At 43.7% G+C, this 22088-nt stretch overlaps 1 protein-coding gene across 4 annotated transcripts in view; it reads right to left on the bottom strand.

The window, feature by feature from the left end:
• Positions 1-1878: 1878 nt before the first annotated feature.
• The window catches only part of LHFPL2 (LHFPL tetraspan subfamily member 2), a 241756-nt gene continuing 221546 nt past the window's right edge, over positions 1879-22088 (bottom strand). For all 4 annotated transcript variants that reach the window (XM_072606416.1, XM_072606414.1, XM_072606415.1 and 1 more), the window contains one exon: positions 1879-7778. In XM_072606416.1, the coding sequence (XP_072462517.1) occupies positions 7522-7778 (257 nt within the window). In that variant the 3' untranslated portion in view covers positions 1879-7521. The remainder of the gene's footprint in view (positions 7779-22088) is intronic.

Here is a 22088-nt window from a genome sequence, read left to right on the forward strand (position 1 = left end):
TATAGTCACACAAATTACTCATGTTAAAGCTATTATCAGTATAAAAATGTCAATGTTGAAACAGATTGTGGTGCCTCAGTTTCAGATAAGTAGGTGCCAACTGCAGGGCAGCTAGGTGACTCAGTGGATAGAGCGATGGGCCTGGCATCAGGAAGACCTGAATTCAAATGCGGTCGCAGATACTCAGGAGCTGTGTCACTTAACCAGTTTTCTTTAATTCACGTGAGAAGGAAATGACAAGCCAGTTCAGCATCTTTACCCCTTGGTGTGCTATGGTGCACGGGGTACAAAGAGTTGGACATGACAGTACCTAGGTGCTTATTGTTCAGGATGACAGTCAGGATAAAGGATCCGTGATGGGCTCAGCTTTGAGGTTTCCTGGCCAGAGGCAAATTTTCCAAGCCTCACCTCTGGCTTCTAGTCAAGAAGCATCTAGAAAAATCAAGGCACTCATCTAGGAAACTGGACCACAAAGCCTACTTTTATCAGAAGGACCCAGATAACGATTTGTGCCATGTTTCTGTTTGGTCTTAGCAAGCTGGATAATTATCCCCAATTCTAACAGATTGCTACTGGAAAGAGAGAGAGAAAAGAGGAAAGGAATAAGCATTTATTTTGCTACTGCCATGTGCCAGGCACTGTGCTGATCACGGAGGGGGGAGAAGGAGACAGAGAGAGGGGGGAGGGGGGAGGAGACAGATGGAGGGGGGAGGACACAGAGAGGGAGGAGAAAGAGGGGAGGAGACAGAGGGAGGAGAAGGGGGGGAGAAGGAGACAGGGAGGGGGGAGGAGACAGAGAGGGAAGGGGAAAGGGGGAGGACACAGAGGGAGGAGGAAGAGGGGAGAAGGAGACAGGGAGGAGGGAGGGAGAAGGAGACAGAGGGGGGAGCGGGGAGAAGGAAGGGAGATGGAGAAGGGGAGGGGAAGGGGGGGAGACAGAGGGAGACAGAGACAAAGACAGAGAGAGGGGGAGGGAGAAAAATGCAGAGACAAAAAGAATGGTATGAGGGAAAGAGCACTGCAGCAGTTCCAAATGACAGTTTCACCCATAGCTGTATGACACCTGAATCTGGATCCTTGCATAACCTCCCTCAGGTTGTGGTTTTGTGCTATCATACATGGAAGGTTTCTTTTTAAATTTTATGAAGTGCTATGGGTTGAAACCTCAGGTGCCAGAATGTCAAATGGTAGCACTGACTCCTGTAGACCTAGGCAAGGACAAGGAACACTCCATCATTGTAACCTGTCCTAAGTGTATTCGACAAGTTTGGTCACCTTAGTTACTAAAAAGGGAGGTAGTGACAGTACTGCAGTCTGGGTAGGAAATCTTGTAAGGAAAGATCTTCCTTAGGAACTGTGAATTGCTTCGTATGATTGGCTTGGATATTTTGGGGTGAGGGCAAGTATCAGTATCATTTGAGATCAGTTCTGAGCTGTTTTATTGTCTGCAGTGACACCAAGATGGTAAGCGGCAGAGGAAGGGGAAACCAGGTTGCATCAAGGGGGGAAGGACTACCCCCCCAAAAAACCCAGAACAGGTCAGAAATGGAGGTCGAGACTCCCCTGCTGTCCCTCAGGAAAAAATGCTTTTGTATTCAGTACTGCAGCTTTACTTTCTGGATTAATCCTCCTCCTAACTTTTCTGTTTTTCTCCCATAATCATTAACTTTGAGACTCTTCTCAACAGATGTTTTACATCCTCCCCTTTAAATAAAGCCATGTAGCCTTACCTATAAATAGAAGTTTTAGTCCACTTGGAAACTTTTTTTTCCCATACAAAGTTCCATGAAATTAGTGTGGAGTGAATGTACAACTCCCTTGTACGTTGTGGAAGGCTGTCCACAGCAGTCAAATCAGCACAATCAGGCACATACAGAATAGCTTTATAAAGTCTAGTTTAATTCAGATCTTTTAGGGGTGGGAAAGAAGGTAAATACATGTGCACAGGAACCTAGGCAATGCTAGAAAAACACCATGTTAGCTGAGAACACAACAGGAGTACCACAAACGATCACTGGCTCAAGCTAAGTCCTTCAGCACAATTTTACTTCTGTTTGGCTCAAGTGGCTGTCGGATACCATAGGGCACAGAAGTCCTCCTTCACTCTGCCCCCAGGATGCCTCAGGCCAATGGGTAGTTTCACCACCATCTCAAAAGAAAATATAGTCTTGCCTTCCATCCCTTTGGCCTTACAGAGTCATCACTCCTAAATATAAATGTGCAACTGCAGGGCTAGGATTTTTATAAAATTCCACTGTTATTACACAGAAATGCCTGTACTTTCTAAAAAGCAAGACTGGTGTGGCTGAGATGAGATGTGTGAAAACAGCCTCGAAGCAGTGGTCCCACATTGATGAGAAGTGTAAAAAAAAGCATATTCAGTGATTATATATATAATATATTTGCTACTAGAGATTAGCCTGACATAAAAGCAGCTTGGCAGCTTCACATTTCAAATTAAAGGCTAGCAAAAAATTGGGCCTGGGTCCTCAGGCTTAACTTTCCAAAAAACCAAGAAGTCTATGGATTTTATGGATTGAGATTAAACTCACACCAACAACGTTTCTTCTCGTTTCCTCCCTCTGGTTTACATAGCACACTGGGATTGCCATAGGGTTATGAGGCCAAAGCCCACATTCTCAGCTCTCCTTTGCTTTGAACAGGATGACTCCCCCCTCCCCCCAACCCTTTTCCAACTCTTCTCCAGTTTTCAAAAACAACACATACGCCTTTGTTATTGCACATCTCTCACAGACTTGTATATGTCTATATATACATGTACTTGTATATATATGTGCATGCATATACATATAAACATGCACATACATACATTAAATATGCTACACTTCAAAAGAAGGATTATGGCACTTTACTGAGTACATGTTTAACAAAAGATTATCAAACCACAGATTGAAAATGATTAAAAATATCCCCCCACCCCAAGTCAGTATGTTACACTGCTGAGTTAACACACAGGTTTAAAGAATCCACAGAACCGTTGGCAAACATTTCAGGAGACTCATAGTTCATACAGCATCATCGTGACACTGTACAAATTTGCTGAAGTGGAGGCTTAGGCAGAATAAGTAGGACTGTTCTGGTGCAAGTCTAAGCACATGACATTTTCAATGATGTAATATGAGATGGTCAACTGAAATGGATGAGGAATATTGCACCTTTTTTTTTCTTTTTTATACTTGCTAGAAAAATGGAAGAGCTGAGAAATAAAGAGTTAAAATCTGCATTTCTTCCCTGCATAGTCTCCATCTTGAGTGGTTTTTAAATAACTTCGGAATAACCTGAGTCCAGGTCAAGACAATTTTCAGTTAGTTTTGGTGGAAGGAGATGCATGGCAGTGAGTGGATGGATGGGTAGATGCTGGTTTATTTGCTCTTTCAGTCAAGGTGAGCCATCAAGGTCTCATGTCACCTTTATCCACCAAGGATATGTCCTTCCTGTCATATGGTTAGCTTCAGTGTGTGGGATATTTTTCAGTGGTTTCATTTTCTTGGTACTTTGTAAGAAAATCCTGCAAGGTCCAACGAATGGAATGAAAATAATTTTTCTTTTGGCTCTGGACACTCATACTTACATCTTGTAATTGATGGGAAGAGAAGAACTCTAGGCATGGCAGCGTTCTTGCAGCCAAGACAACAGCCACACCGATGAAGGTGACGATGACCTGATGTAAAGAGAGTTGACTTACTGGTTCTTGAAGTTCTTTTAAGGCCATAGAAATTAGCTGGACTTCAAACAGAAGACTGAGGTTGTCTTGAGGGTTGAAATGAAAGAGACAAAAAATGGGTGTGGGAACATTTTGTTGGTGAATCAAGAAAAGACCTTTGCCTAATGAATAAAACTGCAAGACTTTGCCCTAAAAGCAGTAACTGAACAAACAATGAAGCTGGGTGATGTGCCTACAGAGAAACTTTAAGGTGAGAGCACTAACACAAGATTGAACCCCACACCTCCTTAGAGTCTTTTTTAACCCTAGGATTCTATGTGACAACAGATCCACAGTGCAGACAACAAAAATGAGATAGAGAATCCACTCTTCAAAAAAAAAGAGCTCAGTCACCAAGTTTAATACCCACCTCTCCCTTTTCATCTGAGTCACAGGATTTACAATTTACTTACTGTGGACTTTGGTCAAAATGGGAACTAGTGGTTAGAAGAGAAGGCCTTAATAGTCTTTCTTTCTCAGCTTCAGAGCCAACTTCCATCCTTTAGTTCATAGTGGGTGGTTCCTGGAGTTAGGTCAGACTAACCTACAGCCAAGCTTTAGCTGCTCCTGGCATCATGGCAGGTGTGTGTCCTCACAAGCGACTGCAATCACGAGGTGAAAGGCAAGAGCCCCACGAGTGATTATACAGCTTTTAAAGTGGCTACTGGAGAAAATCTTAGAAATCCCAATTTTGGAGCACTTCTAAAGGTTCAAAAGATTTAAATCTCCCAGGGGGTTGGCTCAACCCTCTAGCCCTCAGCTGAGTGTACAGACTTACTGAGGACAGACAGGAAGGGGAAGAGCAGAAGGAAATAGGAAGAAATCTTCACAGAACTCTTTCCCTCCTGAGATTAGAATGATTAAGGATGAGAACTGAGAATTTAATCCTAGGAAGGCCTCGCAGAATGGAGAGCAGTTCTAAAGCCAGAGGCACAGTGTTTTAGCAGCTTAGTGCTAGAACAAAATGGGGAAGACCGTCCTCCCCAAAAAGGCCTTCCCCAGTGTTCAGAGGACTGCAGCACCCTTTAACTTATTCCTGTATTTTTACTCCAATTATCTTTGCATTGCCATATTTTTGAGTGACTAGAAAAAAATTCTACTTGGTAATTTTGGATATCGATTTGATTTATTGTTTGAAGTTGATCATCATTTTTAACTTGATTCATTATCTATTTCTGAGTCTCCTTCCACCCTGACTTCTAATCAATTAGTTTGGGAGTTCTTGTTTAAAATCATAGCTCTAGAGCTGGAAAGGGCCTTAGAAACCATATACTCTAATCTCCCCAATTTGCAGATCAGAAAACTGATGTCCATCACCAGTTGGGTGTGACTGTCCGCGATCACAAAGGCAGCCTGACTCAAGAGCCAGTGCTCTTAGTATTACCATCCACAGCCTTTTGTGCTTGATAGAATGGAAGGTCCTTATGAGCAAGAACAGTTTTCTTTTTTGACTTTGTGCCTGGCACACAACAGCAGCTTAATGCTTAGTAAATTGAATTGATACAGCATGCTGGAACTTAAAGAATCAAGGGTCACCCTCACACCATGAAGAGGAACTGGAGTAGGAATGCCTAGCCCCCAAGGAGATCATGAATTTTCCTAAGCATTCTAATACAAGAGATCCAAAGAAAAACACATGACTTGGGTTTGCTGAGAAGGATGGAAAAAATTCTACTAAGCAGACTACTACGGCTACCGTTGTTTCCAGTCAAGGCAATGTTTGAAGCTAAAAGGCTGTTGTAAGAAAGCAAAGATAAGGACACGTCTCTGTGGGTCTCTTTGAAGGTTTCCTTGGGATTTGGCAGTCAATTTGATTTCACCGATGTATATTTTTAGGTACTTTATGAAATATTAGAAAAAGTGACAGCATCAATTAATTTCACAAAAATCCTTTTTTTCTAAATTCTGGCTGTCCAGATTGGGCCAGTTCATGAATGTGAAGGAACGTAAATGAAGACTTCATGCCTATAAACTAGGGACCGTAGTTTCAAGAGAAGTATTACAAATATCATTTGAAACATAGGTGTGCCTTCTGGTCCCCAAAGGCATTTTCCAAGGTTGGCAGAAGGAGTCTTCCTGAGTTTGTCCATGTACCTGCACACGCAGAGGGCATCCATAGGGTGTTTCTGATTCTTAAACTACAGCTTCTAGGGAAGCATTCCTTCATTACAGTCATTTCATCATCTTTAAGTCTGTCTTCCACAAGAGTTGCCATGCCTAGAAAAACTCAAGTCACATGACTAGCTGTCTTTTTTTTTTTTTTTTTTTATTAAAAAAAATGTCAGTTGTGGTAACTGTATTACTGCTGTTGCTTCTAGATTTGGAAATACAGCTGACAGCAACGCGGTGAACAAACAGTGGGAAAATGTCTCCCCACAAAGGCTGAGAATTTGGCAGGGCTTCTTAGTTAAGCATCTGAATGGGCCACAGCTGGCCTTGGGACATCAGTCTCTGGAATGAGGAAAGGGAATGAGTTTTCCTTTGGCAGTTGAATGTAGCCAAGTCCTAACGCCAGGAGAAAAACACATGATCTGCATTTGAACTGGAAGCTGGGACAGCCTCAGAACTTGCTGGCCCCACCAGGCCAGCCTGTTTGACTGTGTTCAGGAAAGAAAAGCATTTGTCTTTCCTTTTAGAGGTAGCCACCACCTAAACTGCTCTGATACTTCTAGGTGTGGAGGTGACCTTGCATTTTTTCTCCAAGATTAATCTATGGTGGGTCCTACAAAGCTGGAAAGGCTTCAGGTGGAGGTCTGGTGACAGACTTTGTGTTTGTTGGTCAAGGACCAGCCTAGCTAGGTCCAGAATGGCACCTGACCGAAAGTCTGGCACTGAAGGCTGGGGGAGGTGATCTTATTTTGGCCGTGGACACTTGATAATACTACAGCCTAAAGTGTACAGAAGCTTCAGTGTCCATAGGGCAGATGAAACTCGGAGCCTTCAAAGTGTTGAAAAGATCAAAGACGGCAACTTCTCTACCACTGGGTTGTAAGACTTTCATCTTCTCCCAGCTTCTCCACTCTCAGACTGACTTTTGGTCCACCTAACCCAAGAAGGTCTCTCATCTCCAGGAATCCTTGTGTTGGGGAGCTCACAAAGGGCTGCAAACCCAAAGTTAATGTCACCTTTAGTTCTTTCCACGGTACCCAAGGAAGGCAAGTGTCCTGACCCAGTAACAATAGCCTGCTTACCCTTTAACGTCTCTGTTTTTGTCCCTGCAGGAATTGTGTGGAGTTTCATTTTCACCCAGCAAAGCGTTCTGTAACAGGCAGCAAGCTGTATTTGGACTCATTTTAGACAAGTCTTCCTCCACCTCCCAACTCATTCTGATTGATGTTCTTTGTACAAGGGTCCTAAACTTATGGTAGATGATGCTCTCAAAACACAGAGAGAAGAACCCTTGCGAGACCCCCAACCTACTTTCCTGTCTCATCCTGTCCAGAATAAAGACTGCTGGCTTTATTACTTAACTCAGAATCCTTCAGGGACTCCAGGGAAGATGCAGTCTAACAATGACAGCATTGGTCAGCTATTTAACATGGTTTATATGCTATTTACATGCTTCTAAACTCCCTCCCCCACCTTGCCCCATTGGCGGCTTGTGTCCAGCTTCTCTGACATGGGCTGTATCTTCCTGTTGGTTCCTCAGAGACCTGGGAGAATGAAGGATGGTTTCAGTAGAAACAGGCCCCTGATGACACACGGGGTGGTCTCAATCAGTGAAAACAGGAAAGTGGATCCTTTTCCAAAGTTAATCAGGAAAGAACAGGCTCTGATCTCTCTCTCTCTTTCTCAAATTAAAGGAGACAGATCAGATTTTTCCCTTCTTCAATTTCTTCTTGTACTTTGTCACTGGACGTGGCAATCTCGGCTTGCGCTGAGAAGACGGCACAGATGAATGTCAGGACAGTGCCGCCAATGGCCGTGTAGAAGGCCCAGCCTAAAGAGCATTCTCCTAGTTTATAGGCAGAAGCATAATGTCCACAGTAGTTTATTGCCTTCTGGGAACCCCAACCAGCAGGGTAGAGTATCAAGCCTAGGATAAGGAACAGACCTAAAGGAAGAAAAAAACCGAGAATAAGACAAAGAGCTAACAATGAAACAGAAGGTTCATCAGAGCTAGACAAACATTCCTACTGAAGCGTTCCTAACAAAGATGGTGCCTGCTCTGGATAACTGCAGAGTGACCTTCCAACACATGGTGCCCTTTCTGCAGCAGACAGCTGGAGACTCTGACTGTAACAGGTTGTTGTCTTTGAGTGGACCCAGAGAGCAGCATGGCATGGCCTGGATCAGTTCCCTTCCATTATGACAGGAAGGTCACCTCTTTTATAGGGGTTCACTCTGTTCCAGAGAGGGCAGCCCAGGCCTGCTGCTAGCAATCTCCCCTTTTAGAGAAAATGGAAATGGAAAAGATTCTCTCGGGGACCTAAGCAGTCTCATAACTTCAGGACACCCATGAAGGTCAGCTTGCCAACTTGCAGCACAGCACTGCGAATCACCCGAAGAGAAAGGTCTAATGGCTCCCACTTCTGTGGCGCGGTGTGGGGCAATGCAGATGGCACTGGACTTGGAGCTGTGAAGTCCCAGGCTTCTAATTTGTTTTGGACATTTGCCTTCTATCTTAGGGGGACCATAAGCTTGTTCGTTCATTCACTAATATTTATTAAGAGCCTACTATGTGCCAGGCACTGTACAAGTATACTAAATACCGAGAGATACAAAAGAGGCAAAAGACAGTCACCGCTCTCAGCGGACTTGTAATCTAGTAAAGCAAAGTGAGCTGTGTATAAGATAAATAATTACCAAAGGGAAGGCACTAGAATTAAGAAGTCACTGGGAAAGGCTTCCTGTAGGAAGTGGAATTTTAGCTGGACTTAAAGGAAGCCAGGGAGGCCAGTAGTTGGAGACTATATTGTATTTTTGATGGGATCCTACTAGAGCTGCCCCCAGCCCCAATATTCTAATTTCATCACAGGCCCACTGTACTTACCTAGCCAATGTCCTAATTTCCTTGTATATGCCTTACTGCTCATTACAACAACAGGTGAGTCCATGAACTCATAGTTCTCACAGAAGCAGCAGGCGTGGGAAGCCAGCCATTATCTCTGCTGAGGCACTGCCCCCAGACCCATTCCTCATATTTCCCACAGAAACAGCAGGGGTGACCATGTACTCATCCACAGCCACATCCATCTAGTCCCGGACAGGACCACAATAGTCAGCCAATCAGAAAGCAGCGCCATTAGGATGCCCAAGCATGACGTGGACCCCAAAACAATAGAAGGGACTTTCCCTAAGTAGGCACCTGTGCAGTAATAGTAAAGAACTGACCTAGAGTGAACTTAGGACATAGAGAGGCTTATTATAATATCATCATATATACAACACACCCCCCCCAATAGGCTTCTCTGTATGCATTGTGGGAAATCGTATGCATAGTTCCACTGTGCCTGGGACATTACCTAATCCCTTAACAAACTCCTCCTGCCTTTTCAATATTAATCATATTCCTATATTCTGTGTAAATTTCTGTTATTCAATTGCATCTTTAACCTATAAAAATCCATTTGGCTTTCTCTGAAGTTTCTGGTTCCTCTTGGAACTTAGCCTGCTAATGCCTGTACCTAGATTAGAGGTGGTCTGACTTGGAATTAATTCTTTAAGACGGTTCCACCCCAACACATTTAGGGTTAGGGTTGAAACCTCAACATATTTTTTGACCTGGCAGAACTCTTAGAAACTACTGAATCCAACTAATTTTCCAGCTTAGGCAAATGAGGCACAGAAAGGATAAATGACTTGCCCAAGGTCACATAGCTAGTAATTATCTGAAGGAGGATTTGAATTCAGGTCTTTCTAACTGCAAGTCTAGTACTGTCACCATGCCACCCACTTACTGGCTGTGGGACTCTGGGCCAGTCATTACCCTGTTTGAGCTTCAGTCTTGTCATTTTTAAAATGAAGGGGTTGGACTTCAAGGCCTCTAATGTGTGTTTGAGACTGGAACTGATGAGCTCAGGTTTACAAAGGATTTTGTTCACAATAATCCAGGGAGGCTGGAAGTGCAAGTGCAGTTAATCCCATTTTAGGGATGAGGAAAGGGAGACTCAGAGAGCGAAAGTAGCTATTCTCCCTCAAGCTGATCACAGGTTGCTTCGGTAGGGACTTCATTAACCACTGCCAGCCAGTTGTCAGATTTCTGCCTCATTGCAACCTGCATGTTATGCTTCCTCTCTGGGTACCTATATTGAGCACAGCATAAAGTACGGCTTCATGTTGTGAAGATAAGGGAGAAACTCTTGTTTCATCCCAGTGGGTCCACCAGCCATGACCGTAGAATAAACACTCATCTCTCCCAGGCATCAGTTGGACTGTTCATTGGACAAACCAAATCATGACTGAGGTTTTTCTTCTTCTGGTGGGTTCAAAGATCCAGAACAAGCCCCAGCTAGCAGCTGAGAAGCAGTTTTTTAGGTGGGAGAAGGAAGGAAATAAACATTTATAAAGCACTTACTAACACAGTGCTAGACACTACGTTAAGCACTACTTAAAAACGATGATTTGATTGTTAAATTATGGCATAAAGCAAGCATTTCCATAACAGTGTAGCAAAAAAGATGATTGTACCCAAAATTACAAATGTGCCGTATACAACTTTCTATTTTTTTCAATATGTAATAAAATTATCATGTAAATTTCTTTTTTCCCCTTTTTTTCTTCCCTCCCCTTCCTAGAGATGGCTACCTAGACACAGATAGGCGTGAGTGTGCATGTATGTATGTATGTGTGTATGTGTATATATGTAAAATTATTCTACATATACTTCTATTTATCAGTTCTTTCTCTGGATGCAGATAGCGTCTTTCTTCATATGTCCTTTGTAGTTAATCTGGGTATTTATAATGATCACAATGACTTATTCACTCAGAGCAGTTCTTAAATCAATATTGTTGGTTTTGTATGTTTACTTGGCCCTTGTCCATTACTTCATGCAAGTATTTCCATGTTTTTCTAAGGTCACTGAGTGCATCATTTCTTACAGCTAAGCACTTTTTACAAATATTATCTCCGATCCCCACAACAACCTTGTGAGAAAGGAGCTATTATTATCCCCACTCATAGCTGAGAAAACTGGGGCAGAGGGTTGCCCAGCTAGGAAGTGTCTGGGACAACTTTGGAACTCAGATCTTTTGGATTCTGGGCTGTCCCCGCCTCTTTTAAAAAATAAAATCAAGATCAGCTAATGGGAAACAGAACTCAGTCTACTGTCTCTTTCTAACAAAACCCTCACCTTAGGGTGCTGACATCAAATTTTCACCATATTGAAAAGTAACTTTGCTCAGGGTCAGAATGGAAGGGAATTGATCTAATGGCCAGGGGTAGAGAATCTGTGGCCCTCTAGGTCCTCAAATGCAGCTTTTTGAATCCAAACTTCACAGAACAAATCCTTGTATCTGTTCTCCCTCAGAGCCCAGGACTGGTTCTGTCCTTCTGGCAAGTAAAGACAAAAGAAAGCCTTTTTTCCTCTAAGCCACACCTGGAGTATCCTTATTTTTCCTTTCAGATTTCTAATCTGTAACTTAACATCCTGGAGTTAGAAGTAAGCTCCTGGAAGAAGAATCCTGACATTAACTTATTTTTGCTCCTGGGTCTTTGTCAGTTTTCCCACCTGGACTGAAATGTTCTTCATTCATTCAGCACACACAGATCTGCAGTGTTGACTATACAGAGGAAACCTGAATGAAAAGCTTTTAATGGTAACTCCTCCATTGTATTGGGTTTGTAACTGATGCTTGGACCCCACCCCAGACCTCAGCTTTTCACTAATAATGTGAGCTAGCATTTATATGGTACTTGAGAGGCAGCGAGGTGGCACAGTGGATAGAGTGCTACCCTGGAGGAAGATTGAGTTCAAATCCAGCCTCAGACACTTAGAGTAGCTGTCACTTAGCCTCAGTTTCTCCTCTGTAAAAGGGATAATTAGAATAACGATCTCTCAGGGTCTTTGTGAGGATCAAATAAGATAATATTTGTGAAGCCCCTGGCACATTGGTGCTACAAGTTTGCCCTCATTTATATATTACATATATTATTTATTATCCATTATTTATATATGTTAACTTGTCTGACCCTCCCAACAACCCTCTGAAGTAGGAACTATTATTAGCCCCACTTTCTAGGTAAGGAAACTGAAACAGAGAGAGGTATGACTTGCCCAGTGTCTTGTAGTTCAGTAAGTATCTGCAGCAGGATTTGAACTCAGGCCTTCCTAATTCCAAGTCCAATACTCTATCCACTGTGCCACTTAGATGACTGGAGCCAGGAGAGAATGCTTGCTGCCTCCCTGGCTCCTAGGACATTCTGGTGAGTTCATTTCACAGCAGCATAATGCATCACAGCCAATGTAGCAGAAGTGGGTTTCACTGTGTCCATCTCTCCTAACTATCCTGTGCCAACATATCAAAGAAAGGCAGCATGGAAAAGAAGGAAAAGACCAGGCTATCTCAACTCAGAACCTGGGTCCTAATCCCACCTATGTTACTTAATGTACTATGTATTGTATTATTAGAACATACCTGACTTGGGTAAGTCAGCTTCCATAGGCTTCCTCATCTGTGAAATAAGAGGGTAGCCCCAGAGGGCATCTGAGATCCCTTCTCTCTAGAGCTCTGATCCTGTAATTACGTCTGAAGTCAGAAGACCTGGATGTTTTTGAACACCAGTTCTCTTGGTTCCATTTCATCCCTTTGAGACTTAGTTATTCTGTCTGTGATATGAGACAAGAGCAGCATGGTGGAAAGGGGCAGCTGGGTGGTGCAGTGGATAGAGAGGAAGACTCATCTTTGTGATTTAAATCTGGCTTCAGATGCTAACTAGCTGTGGGACCCAGGGCAAGTCACCTAACCTTGTTGACCTCAGTTTCCCCATATGAGTAAAAGGAGCTGGAGAAGGAAATGGCAAATCACTCCAGTGTCTTTGCAAAGAAAACCCAAATGGCGTCATGAGGAGTTGGGCACAACTGAAATGACTCAACAATAACAAGGCAGGTGGATAAGTTGATCTCTAATGTTTCTTTCAGTTCTAAAGTCTATGAAATGGTTCCCCCCACAATTCCTTGGATGGATAGACCCACAGGACTCTCTAGGGTTATTTCAACCGACCAACACAATAGGGCTCTCACATGCTCAATCACACATTATACCACCCTAAAAGGGGCTGTGATGAAGAGAATGAACTGTATCTAGTTCCCCCTTAGCGTGGAGCCCCAAGTCAGAAAAAGAGGACTCAGGAAATGGATAAGGACAGTAGAGATGAGCAGGGGAGGCACGAAAATGTGAGACATCTGGCAGAGAAAGAACTGGTGATGAAAGATTGTGAATTACTGTAAAATTCCTAAGGTTCACCTTGGAAAACCCAAGGGTTCTTATTCATTATCATGATCTTATTCCAGCACTTCAGTGGCTGCCAGTTGTCATGGGTTTCTGAATGACTTTGACCCAAAGGATCAAGGAGGTCTTGGTTTGGTCCACACAGAAGGCTGGAGCATCTCCCTGAAATGCACAGGATCTGGGGTGTGTCCCCAAAATTAAGTCAAAAAACAGAGCCCACCACAGAAGGGCTCATGCACAAAATAGAATCCATTCCTAGGGTAGGCGGGGGCCAGACTGAAGACCATCAAAAGGATGGAATGTGGCAAAGTCTCATAAACGTTAATTTGTCAGACGGTTGTTCAGAAACCTAGCAGCCTGACATCTGAACAAACCAGCTGTGTTCTCTTTTAATGTTAACATGTAAGCATATAACCAAATGACCTCTGTTCTCCCTAAACAGATTATGGGACTTTAAAATCCAGCCTCTGCATTTTACAGATGTGGAAACTAAGTCCTAGTGAACTCAAGTGATTTGCTCATGGACACAGCAGACCCATTGCTCGCTGGCTTTTTGTTAGAGACTTTGAAAAGCTGCTTGACTGGTTTGGGAAAATAAGGATGTTTTTATGGGGAAGGTTGCACAAGCTAACTTTGGATGTTATTTCAACAAGTGGAAATTGGGGGCAGGTGGAGGGAACAAAGACTTTTCTTATTCAGTCCTGTCCAACTCTCCATGACCCCTTCTGGAGTTTTCTTGGCAAAGATACTGGAGTGGTTTGTGCCATTTCCTTTTCCAGCTCATTTTACAGATGAGGAAACTGAGGTCAATAACTTTAAGTGACTTGCCCAGGGTCACACAACCAGTAAGTGTCTGAGGCCAGATGTGAACTCATGAAGGTGACTCCAAGCCTCATACTCTACCCACGGTGCCACTTGGCTGCCCCATAGGGCTTTTTAGTGTAATCTTGATTGGCTAAAAGACCAGAAATCTAGGGCTCTCCCATGCCCAACTGCACATTCCACATTCCTGGGAAGGAAATTCTGGGTCTAGGGAATAATGTAAGCAAAGGCATAGAGATAGGAAACTGAGGAAAATTTTCATAGAATAGGAAATAATCCAGTTTGTCTGCAGTGTAGAATACATGAAGGGAATCGGTTTTGAGTTTAGGCTGGAAACATACCATTTAAATGCACTTGAAAGAATGAATAACCCTTCCTAGGAACCAAAAGTAGTACCTAAGTGTGGCTTTGCTCAGCTGGCCAGGTCTAATATTTTACCCAATGCCTTCAAGCTCTGCCAGAATCTTTGATCAGCCCACCCAAAGAACACTTGTGCTCCCTAAGAAGTAGCATTAATTTTCAGCTCCAGCGTGCTTCTGATGGAAAGGGTGAATCTGACATTTAGGTACAATAGTACTCTACCAAGGCCTTGTGCCTTTCCCTAGGAATGCTCCCTTGGCTTGGGGTACCCTGTGCCTATAGTTGGAGCTGGCTGTGATATGAGGAGAGGAAGCAGGCCTTGTCGCTTTTTCTGAGCTCCAGGCATTCTGGGGAATGCTCTCAACTCAGGAATCTACACACAGTCCTGCCATGACTCCCTGACTTTGCACAGGCCCCTTTCTGAGTAAAGGTTGCTCCTTCTTCCTTGACTTGGCCACCTTCCGAAAGACTAAACACCGTGATGTCTTTAAGTGTGAATTGTAGCTCTGATTAAATATGAATTCTGCACTTAATTTGCCTCACATGGCTTAAGCCCAGCAAACAAGATGGATGTGTTCTAATACTTGTCAGAAGCACAGGCATGGAGCAACAACCTTTGTGCCCATGCCCATGCCAGGCTCAGGAGATACAATTACTCAGCCCTGTTTCAAGGGCAATGTCAACTCAGCTCTTTTCTCAGGGCCACAGCATGGATGGCTGTCTATGGTAACTTCAGAATATGAATTGGGCTGATAAGGATTCTATCTCCCACACTACTCCAAGAGCTCTTGATGGATGGCTTAGGCATAGTCTACCCTGATGGCATGTGGAGGGCATTACCAACAGCCCAGGATATGTTGTCTCAGGTTGTCTCCAATCTACTTACAATGGAGACAAAGCTTAGCATCGTTGCTGTTGAGTCATTTTAGTCATGTCTGACCCTTGATCACCCCACCCAGAGATACTGGAGTAGTTCACCATTTTCGTCTCCGGCTCATTTTACAGACGAGGAACTAAGGCAAGCATGGTGAAGTAACTTGCCCAGGGTTACACAGCTAACATCTGTCTAAGGCCGGATTCGAACTCAGGTCTTCCTGACCTTAGCCCCTGAGCTCTATCTACTGCTGACCTCAACTCATGATAAAGGAAGGCAGATTTCTCTTATCTAATGATCTGTTACCTATAAGCCTATCTAAAGCCTTATCCTAGATTTTTATAAGCCCACAAGAGAATGCATTTTGAGTGAAAACAAAACTGAACTAAATTAAAAACCAAGCAAGAGAACATCTGCAGTTCTGCCCAGAAATCCAAGAGCAAAAGTGCCCTGGGCAAGCAGCCTGGGCAGGCAGCCAGAGTGCCTTGTCTGGAGGCCTGCTGAGGTTGGGCTATTGTGGTGGGAGGAAGCTGCCTCCTGTTTCACTGGTGACTACTGTCCACTCTATCCTTGGCTGGGAAACTTCAACAGTTCTTATTTCTAGGAACAGGAGAGTGCTGGCGCAGACTGGGATGGATTATTCCTGTAAGGCCCTTGGCTGGAGTTGTCAGCCAGAGGGATGCTACTAGAAGAAGAGCTAGAGGGGGCTATGGTCCAGTCCAAGGCCCTCATCTTGTAGAGGAGGAAACCGATGCTCACAGACAGCAGCATCGTAACACCCCCTTCTTGGAGAGCAGGGTCTATCGTTTGCCTTCCTTTGTATTCTTGGTACATAGCACTGTACCTGGTGTATTGTTTACACCTAACGAATGTTTACTGACTGATGACCAAGGACACACGTAAGTAAATCGTAGATCCAAACCAAGAAAACACCAAACTTCTCACCAGGAAAGCAAACAAAATGTTAACCTCTCACTGAGTTCAGAGTATGTCAAAGAAACACTTTGCACCTTCCCATTGGACTCTTTGGCTTTGCCTTCTAGCGAAGTGTTTTCTTTCCCAAGGCAGGCAAGGATTTACAGAAAAATTCAGTAACTGGTAACCTTCTCAGCCGGGACACTGCTATGTGGGTGATTCACAAACAGCCCTCATTGTCACTGAAATAAATGCCTGGTGTTTCTCCTAGTCGGGGGGCACTTGTGTATTTTTCATTCTTTCTTTTTCTTTTTTAAATTTTCTTTTTAATTTATGGAATAAAACAAGCATTTCCATAACAGAACAAGAGATGATTGCACATGAAATTGCAAACCTACTACGCGCAATTCGCCATCCTTTCAAATATACAAGAAAATTATCAGGTAAATGTCTTTTTTCCTTCCTCCCCCATACTCTAGAGATGGCTGCCATGAGACACAAGTAGGAATGTATTCGTAAAGATATTCTGCACATACTCCTATTGATGAGCTCTTCTGGATGCAGACAGCATTTTTCTTCGTATGTCCTTTATAGTTAATTTGGGTATTTATAATAGTCAAAATAACTTACTCAAAGTCTTCTTAAAACAATATTCCTATTACTGTATACAGTGTTCTCTTGGTTCTGCTTATTTCTCCCTTCATAATTTCATACAAACCCTCCCATGTTTCTCTATCACTGAGCTCATCATTCCTTGTAGCACACTCACAATCATATACCGTGACTTGTTCAGCTTCTCCCCAATGGATGGGTATCCCTGCAATTCTCAATTCTTTGTCACCACAAAGAGAGTTGCTGTAAACATTTTAGAACATATATAGGTTCTTTTCCTTTTCCCCAACTGTCTTTGTAAATAGACCACGTAGTGGTATTTTTCAATGATAGGGAGCAGATCTGCTGGTCTGACCTTGGAAACCAGTCCCCAAACCCTCCCCACACTGCTCTTGGTCAGAAGCAGCTACCTGGCTCTGGAGGGACTTCAAGTGGCACACCCATCATCAGCCCATCACAGTGGAACCATTTCCTGACAGATCTCAAACAGAGTTTTAAATTTCTGATCAAATAGCAGAAGGAAGGTTTTTATAACCATCACAAAATAAAGCAGAAAATTAGCTAATCATTTTCATAAAGGTATCATAGTCCAGTAGCCTAATCCCCTGTCACAATTTCTAGGTTCCAGTTAGGAAGAGAGAGTATAAAATAATGACTGTGATCTCTTTGGGAGTTTTCTTGGCAAAGATACTGGGGTGTTTCTAATTCCTTCTCTAACTTATCTTACAGAAGAGAAAACTGAGGCAAAGAGGGCAGAGTGCCTTGGCCAGGTTCACACAGCTGGTGAATGTCTGAGGCTATATTTGAACTCAAGCCTTCTGACTCCAGGTGCTGAACTCTATCCACTGTGCCACTTAGCTGCCCCTGTCTGTTTTATATCACCTAAGTTGCTATCACATCTCTTTCTTTTGCTAGAGAGCCATCCTTGTAACAAAGAATTTTTTATCTTATTGGACTTTAACTGGGAAATACAAATCCCCTGATAAGGGCAGTCTCCAACTGAGGAACTGTGGACAGTGGAAAGCGTACTGAATTTGAAATCAGTGGATTTGGGTTCTAATGTAGATGGCTCTGCTACTAACCATGTGCCTTTACCTGGACAACTAGGTAGTGCAGTGGATAGAGGGCTGGGCTTGAAATCAGGAAGTTCCATCTTCCTGAGTTGAAATTTGGCCTCAGACTCTAACTAGTTGTGTGACCCTGGGCAATTAAGCCACTTTGAACTCCCTCAGTTTTCCCATCTATAAAATATGGCAGTTGGACCAGATGATTCCAACTCTAAAATCCAATGGTCCAAATTTAGGAAGAATTACATATGTGGAAATAGGAAGCAAGGGTTTAGATTTCAGAAGAAGCCTACGCAGCCAATCGGTGTCACTCTCTGTTCCTGGGCAGTTGATGGGTGGGGCAGTTTTCCTGCTGATTTCCCTTCTTTCTTTTGTCCCAGATGAGTAGTTTGGCTTCCGATGATTTTTTTTGGTAGTTGAAAACCTCATGAAACTGAAGGTCTGTATTAGCCCAGTTTCCAGCTGACAAAGACGTGTTTCCTTAGCCAGCTTCTGCAGGATGGAAGAATGAGAAGAGGGAAAGAGGCGATGGCTACCCTGGAGAGGTTGGACCTTTGCTCTTCTCCTTCAGATTTGTGCTTGGAATCCCCAGATTTGGGGAGCAATTTCTGCCCTCCAGGCATTGTATTTTTAATGTAAATGCCATATGGTAAATATATTGTGCCAGGTCCTCAGGCAGACATAAGATAATTGAGACATGAATCTTGCTCTCCTAGAGACAAGAGTCAGTGAATGCAGTGAACTAGACAGCACCAGGCTAAGAGTCAAGAGAAAGGTTCTAGTGTGATCTTTGCTGATGAATGAAGAAGTATAGAAAGGAGAGAAGAGAAGAGGAGAGGAGAGGAGAGGAGGGGAGGGGAAGGGAGGGGAGGGGACGGAAGAGGAGAGGAGGGGAGGGAAGAGTGCCCAGGACAGAACCCTGGGGGACACCTATGGTTAGAGGTCTTCATCTGGATGAGGATCCAGCAAAGGAGACAGAGAAGGAGCAGTCAGGGAGGAAGAACCAGGAGACAGTAGTGGCCCCAAAATCTGAAGACAAATGAATCTCAAGGAGAAGAAGAGAAATGACAGTGTCAAAGATTGCAGAGAGGTCAAGAAGGATAAAGATTGAGAAAAGGCTATTGGATTTGGCAACTAAGAGATGATTAGTAACTTTCCAAAGAGCGGTTCCATTGAATTGATGAGGTTGGAAGCCAGACTAAGAGTGTCCATGTGGAGGCCTTCTCGAGGACCTTGGCCACAAAAAGCAGAAGAGATATAGGACAACAGTGAGCAGGGATGGATGAATCAAGTGAGGGGTTTTTGAGGATAGTGGAGATGTGGGCATGTTTGTAGGCAGTAGGGAAGAAGCCAATAGACAGGGAGAGATTGGAGATGAGTGAGAGAGTGGGGATGACAGAGGGACAATGGTTGGAGGAGATGGGATGGAATGAGATCACTTGTGTGGGTGGGTGGCTGGGCCTTCTTAAGGGGTAAGGTCCCCTCTTCATATAAGGGCATAATGGCAGAAGGCACACAAGTAACATGAGATGAAGAGGGAAGAAGAGGGAGCTTATGGGAAATGACTTCATTTATTTTCTGTGAAATACAAGGCGGAGAGTTTGTGAGGAGGAGGAGCCATGGGAGGCTTCAGGAGGAATGAGAAGGTTTGGCAGAGCTGCTGTGGAGACATAATTTAATAAGGAAGGCATAGTAAAATTGCATAGTAGCAGTAAGGGCCCAGTTGAGTTTGTATAATACAGATTTGGAGACGACCCAGTCAGAACGGTTGTGTGATTTTTGCCACTTGACTGTCAGTATTATGTGTGTAGGAGTAAAGGTAGCAGATAGCGGACATTATCCAAGGCTAAGGTGTGGCAGAATACACTTGGCAAAATGTAAGGTCAATATAAAAAGAGAGCTTAGTGACTAGGGATGGGGAAGAAGTGTAATGAAGAAAAATTCAAAGATGACTCCCTCGTTTTATATCTGGCTAACTGGGAGAAAAGCAGTACCATTAGCAAAAATAAGGAAGTCATAAGGAGGAACAGATTTTGGCGGAAAGGTGAGTTCATCTGAGACTTCTGATAATCTCTTGATTGGGGCTAAAAATATTGGCACGTGGATTTTCACTTAAATTGATGACTTACTGAGGAAGTAAAAGACAGTAAGGGGGAAAATGCAATGGAATTTTTGTCCTTTCCCTTGAGGTTTGCTTGGTGCTTCAGAATTTAGACTGAAAGGGTAGCCAGGTACACAGTAGATAGAGTACTGGCCCTGGAGTCAGGAGGACCTGAATTCAAATTTAGCCTCAGACACTTATTAGCTGTGTGACCTTGGGCAAGTCACTTAACCTGAACTATGAAAGAGAGAGAGAGAGAGAGAGAGAGAGAGAGAGAGAGAGAGAGAGAGAGAGAGAGAGAGAGAGAGGGAGAGAGGGAGAGAGGGAGGGAGAGAGAGGGAGAGAGAGAGGGAGAGAAAGACAGAGAAAGAGAGAGAATGAGAATATCTCCACTGGGACAATCTTAGGTAATTCCCTGTTGTCCAGCCTGGTTATCTCAAACCTACAGGCCACTGAACACACCGAATCATGTCGGAGGTAAAATTGAGTTCAGGCCTGTTCCAAAGGCTGAGCCATAACTGACTTGGTCTCCTTACAGTCCATTAGGACATGGATGACTCATGACCAAATCAGGTCTCCTAGAGCTACATCGGACATAAGTAACCTCTATCCACCCTCATCCCAGGCTTAATCCACATTTCTGCAGCTGTTCTAGAATGACATCTGTCTCTTGTGCATGGAGCAATAAGCAAGCATTTGCCTTGCTACATCCTCCTCCAAGCGTGTCTTGTGAATGGATGACGTTCACAATACCCATCAGACTCCACAGAAACATTTGGCTTGGCCAAATGTTTACCCCAGTTGGGAAATGGGAAACAAGGACTAACACCAGCCCACAACTGGAGTGAAGCCTCCCCCCACCACAGGAGGAAGCCACAAATGAGTCCAGGGCTGCTAGCCTTTTAGGCAGTTTGTTTTGGCCAAATGATTACAAGGAGGAAAGTGCCGATTGTCAACCTGACATCATGGCTCTAGCTTCGGTTTTCTTCTTCCCTGAATCTGAATCATGACTACAGCTCATTTTTCCCAGCAGAAACAGCCTCTTGTCAGCACCCATGAGGGTCTGTCTTTTGACAAAAGGTTCACTCTCTTAAGTTGTCTCAGGATTCCTTGAGAAAGAAAATAGGAGGGAAAAAACGGGAATTCAGAACCAACTGTCTAGAGATCTTAAACGCCAGACAGTGGGGTTACTACAGGCCATGGACCAGACCTGCCAAAATGGACTTTGACAGATGCTGTAGCAGTCTGTCCCATCAGTGACCCTGCCCGAGGGCAAAGCCCTCCTTCTGTGGGTCAGGTCAGTATGGAACACTGAAGTCCTGAGACCCACCATCACCTTTTTTCTACTGTGCCCCCTTGCATTGTTTACCTTTTTAATGACTTAGCCTTCTCAACCTGGATTCTGAGTATTAATTCTGTTGCGTTCCCCCTCCCTTCCTGCACAATATATTCCATTGGCTCCACTGCAGAAGGCCAGAGGTTTTTGGTGGGTCTCAATTCACAACTGGCCCTAGGGTCTCCCCTCCCTCAGGGTCCCTAACCAGGGGATGCTGCTCGTCACTAGCAGTCAGGGGGCACGCCTCCTCCTCCTGAGATTCAGCAAAGATCTAAGGCCAGAACAAGACTATTCCAGCTCTGCAACCCTCCAATACTATGGCCCTAAGCTGCCAAAATTGTATTTTCTTAGGTCATATTTCTCTCTGCTGTCCATGAGTTGTGTTAAGACAAATAAACATTTTAAATACGGGGTAGGGGGGTGGGGAGTTCATCCAATTAGAAAATGTTAGCACCGTATAGTCCTTTATTTAGTCTTTCCTTGGGCAACAATTTATCAAGTGTTCAGAATAAGTAATGCCCTTTCTTGGCACTGGAGGGAAAGGGAGAAAGACAGAAGATCTAGAATATGAAGGAAGTAATGAAAAGAGGTAGGGATGAAGGGAGAAGGCATTTCTAGACCTCCAGCTATTTTACAAAGCAACACTCATAAAAACCACTGGGTCCTGGTTAAAAAATGGAGAAGTCGATTAATGGAACAGATTAGACAGAGGAGATACAAATCCAAATAAGACATTGGTCTCCAACTGCAATAAGCTAGAATATACTGTGGATGGTTAGGAATGTACACGGATAAATAGAATGCCAATTAGGACATGCTAAAGGTACAAAAGCATGAGAAGGGAAGGATCACACAGAGTGTGAAAGTGGTTCTTAACATTTTTGT

Source organism: Notamacropus eugenii, chromosome 4, assembly GCF_028372415.1.
Source record: "Notamacropus eugenii isolate mMacEug1 chromosome 4, mMacEug1.pri_v2, whole genome shotgun sequence".
NCBI classification, from domain to species: Eukaryota; Metazoa; Chordata; class Mammalia; order Diprotodontia; family Macropodidae; genus Notamacropus; species Notamacropus eugenii.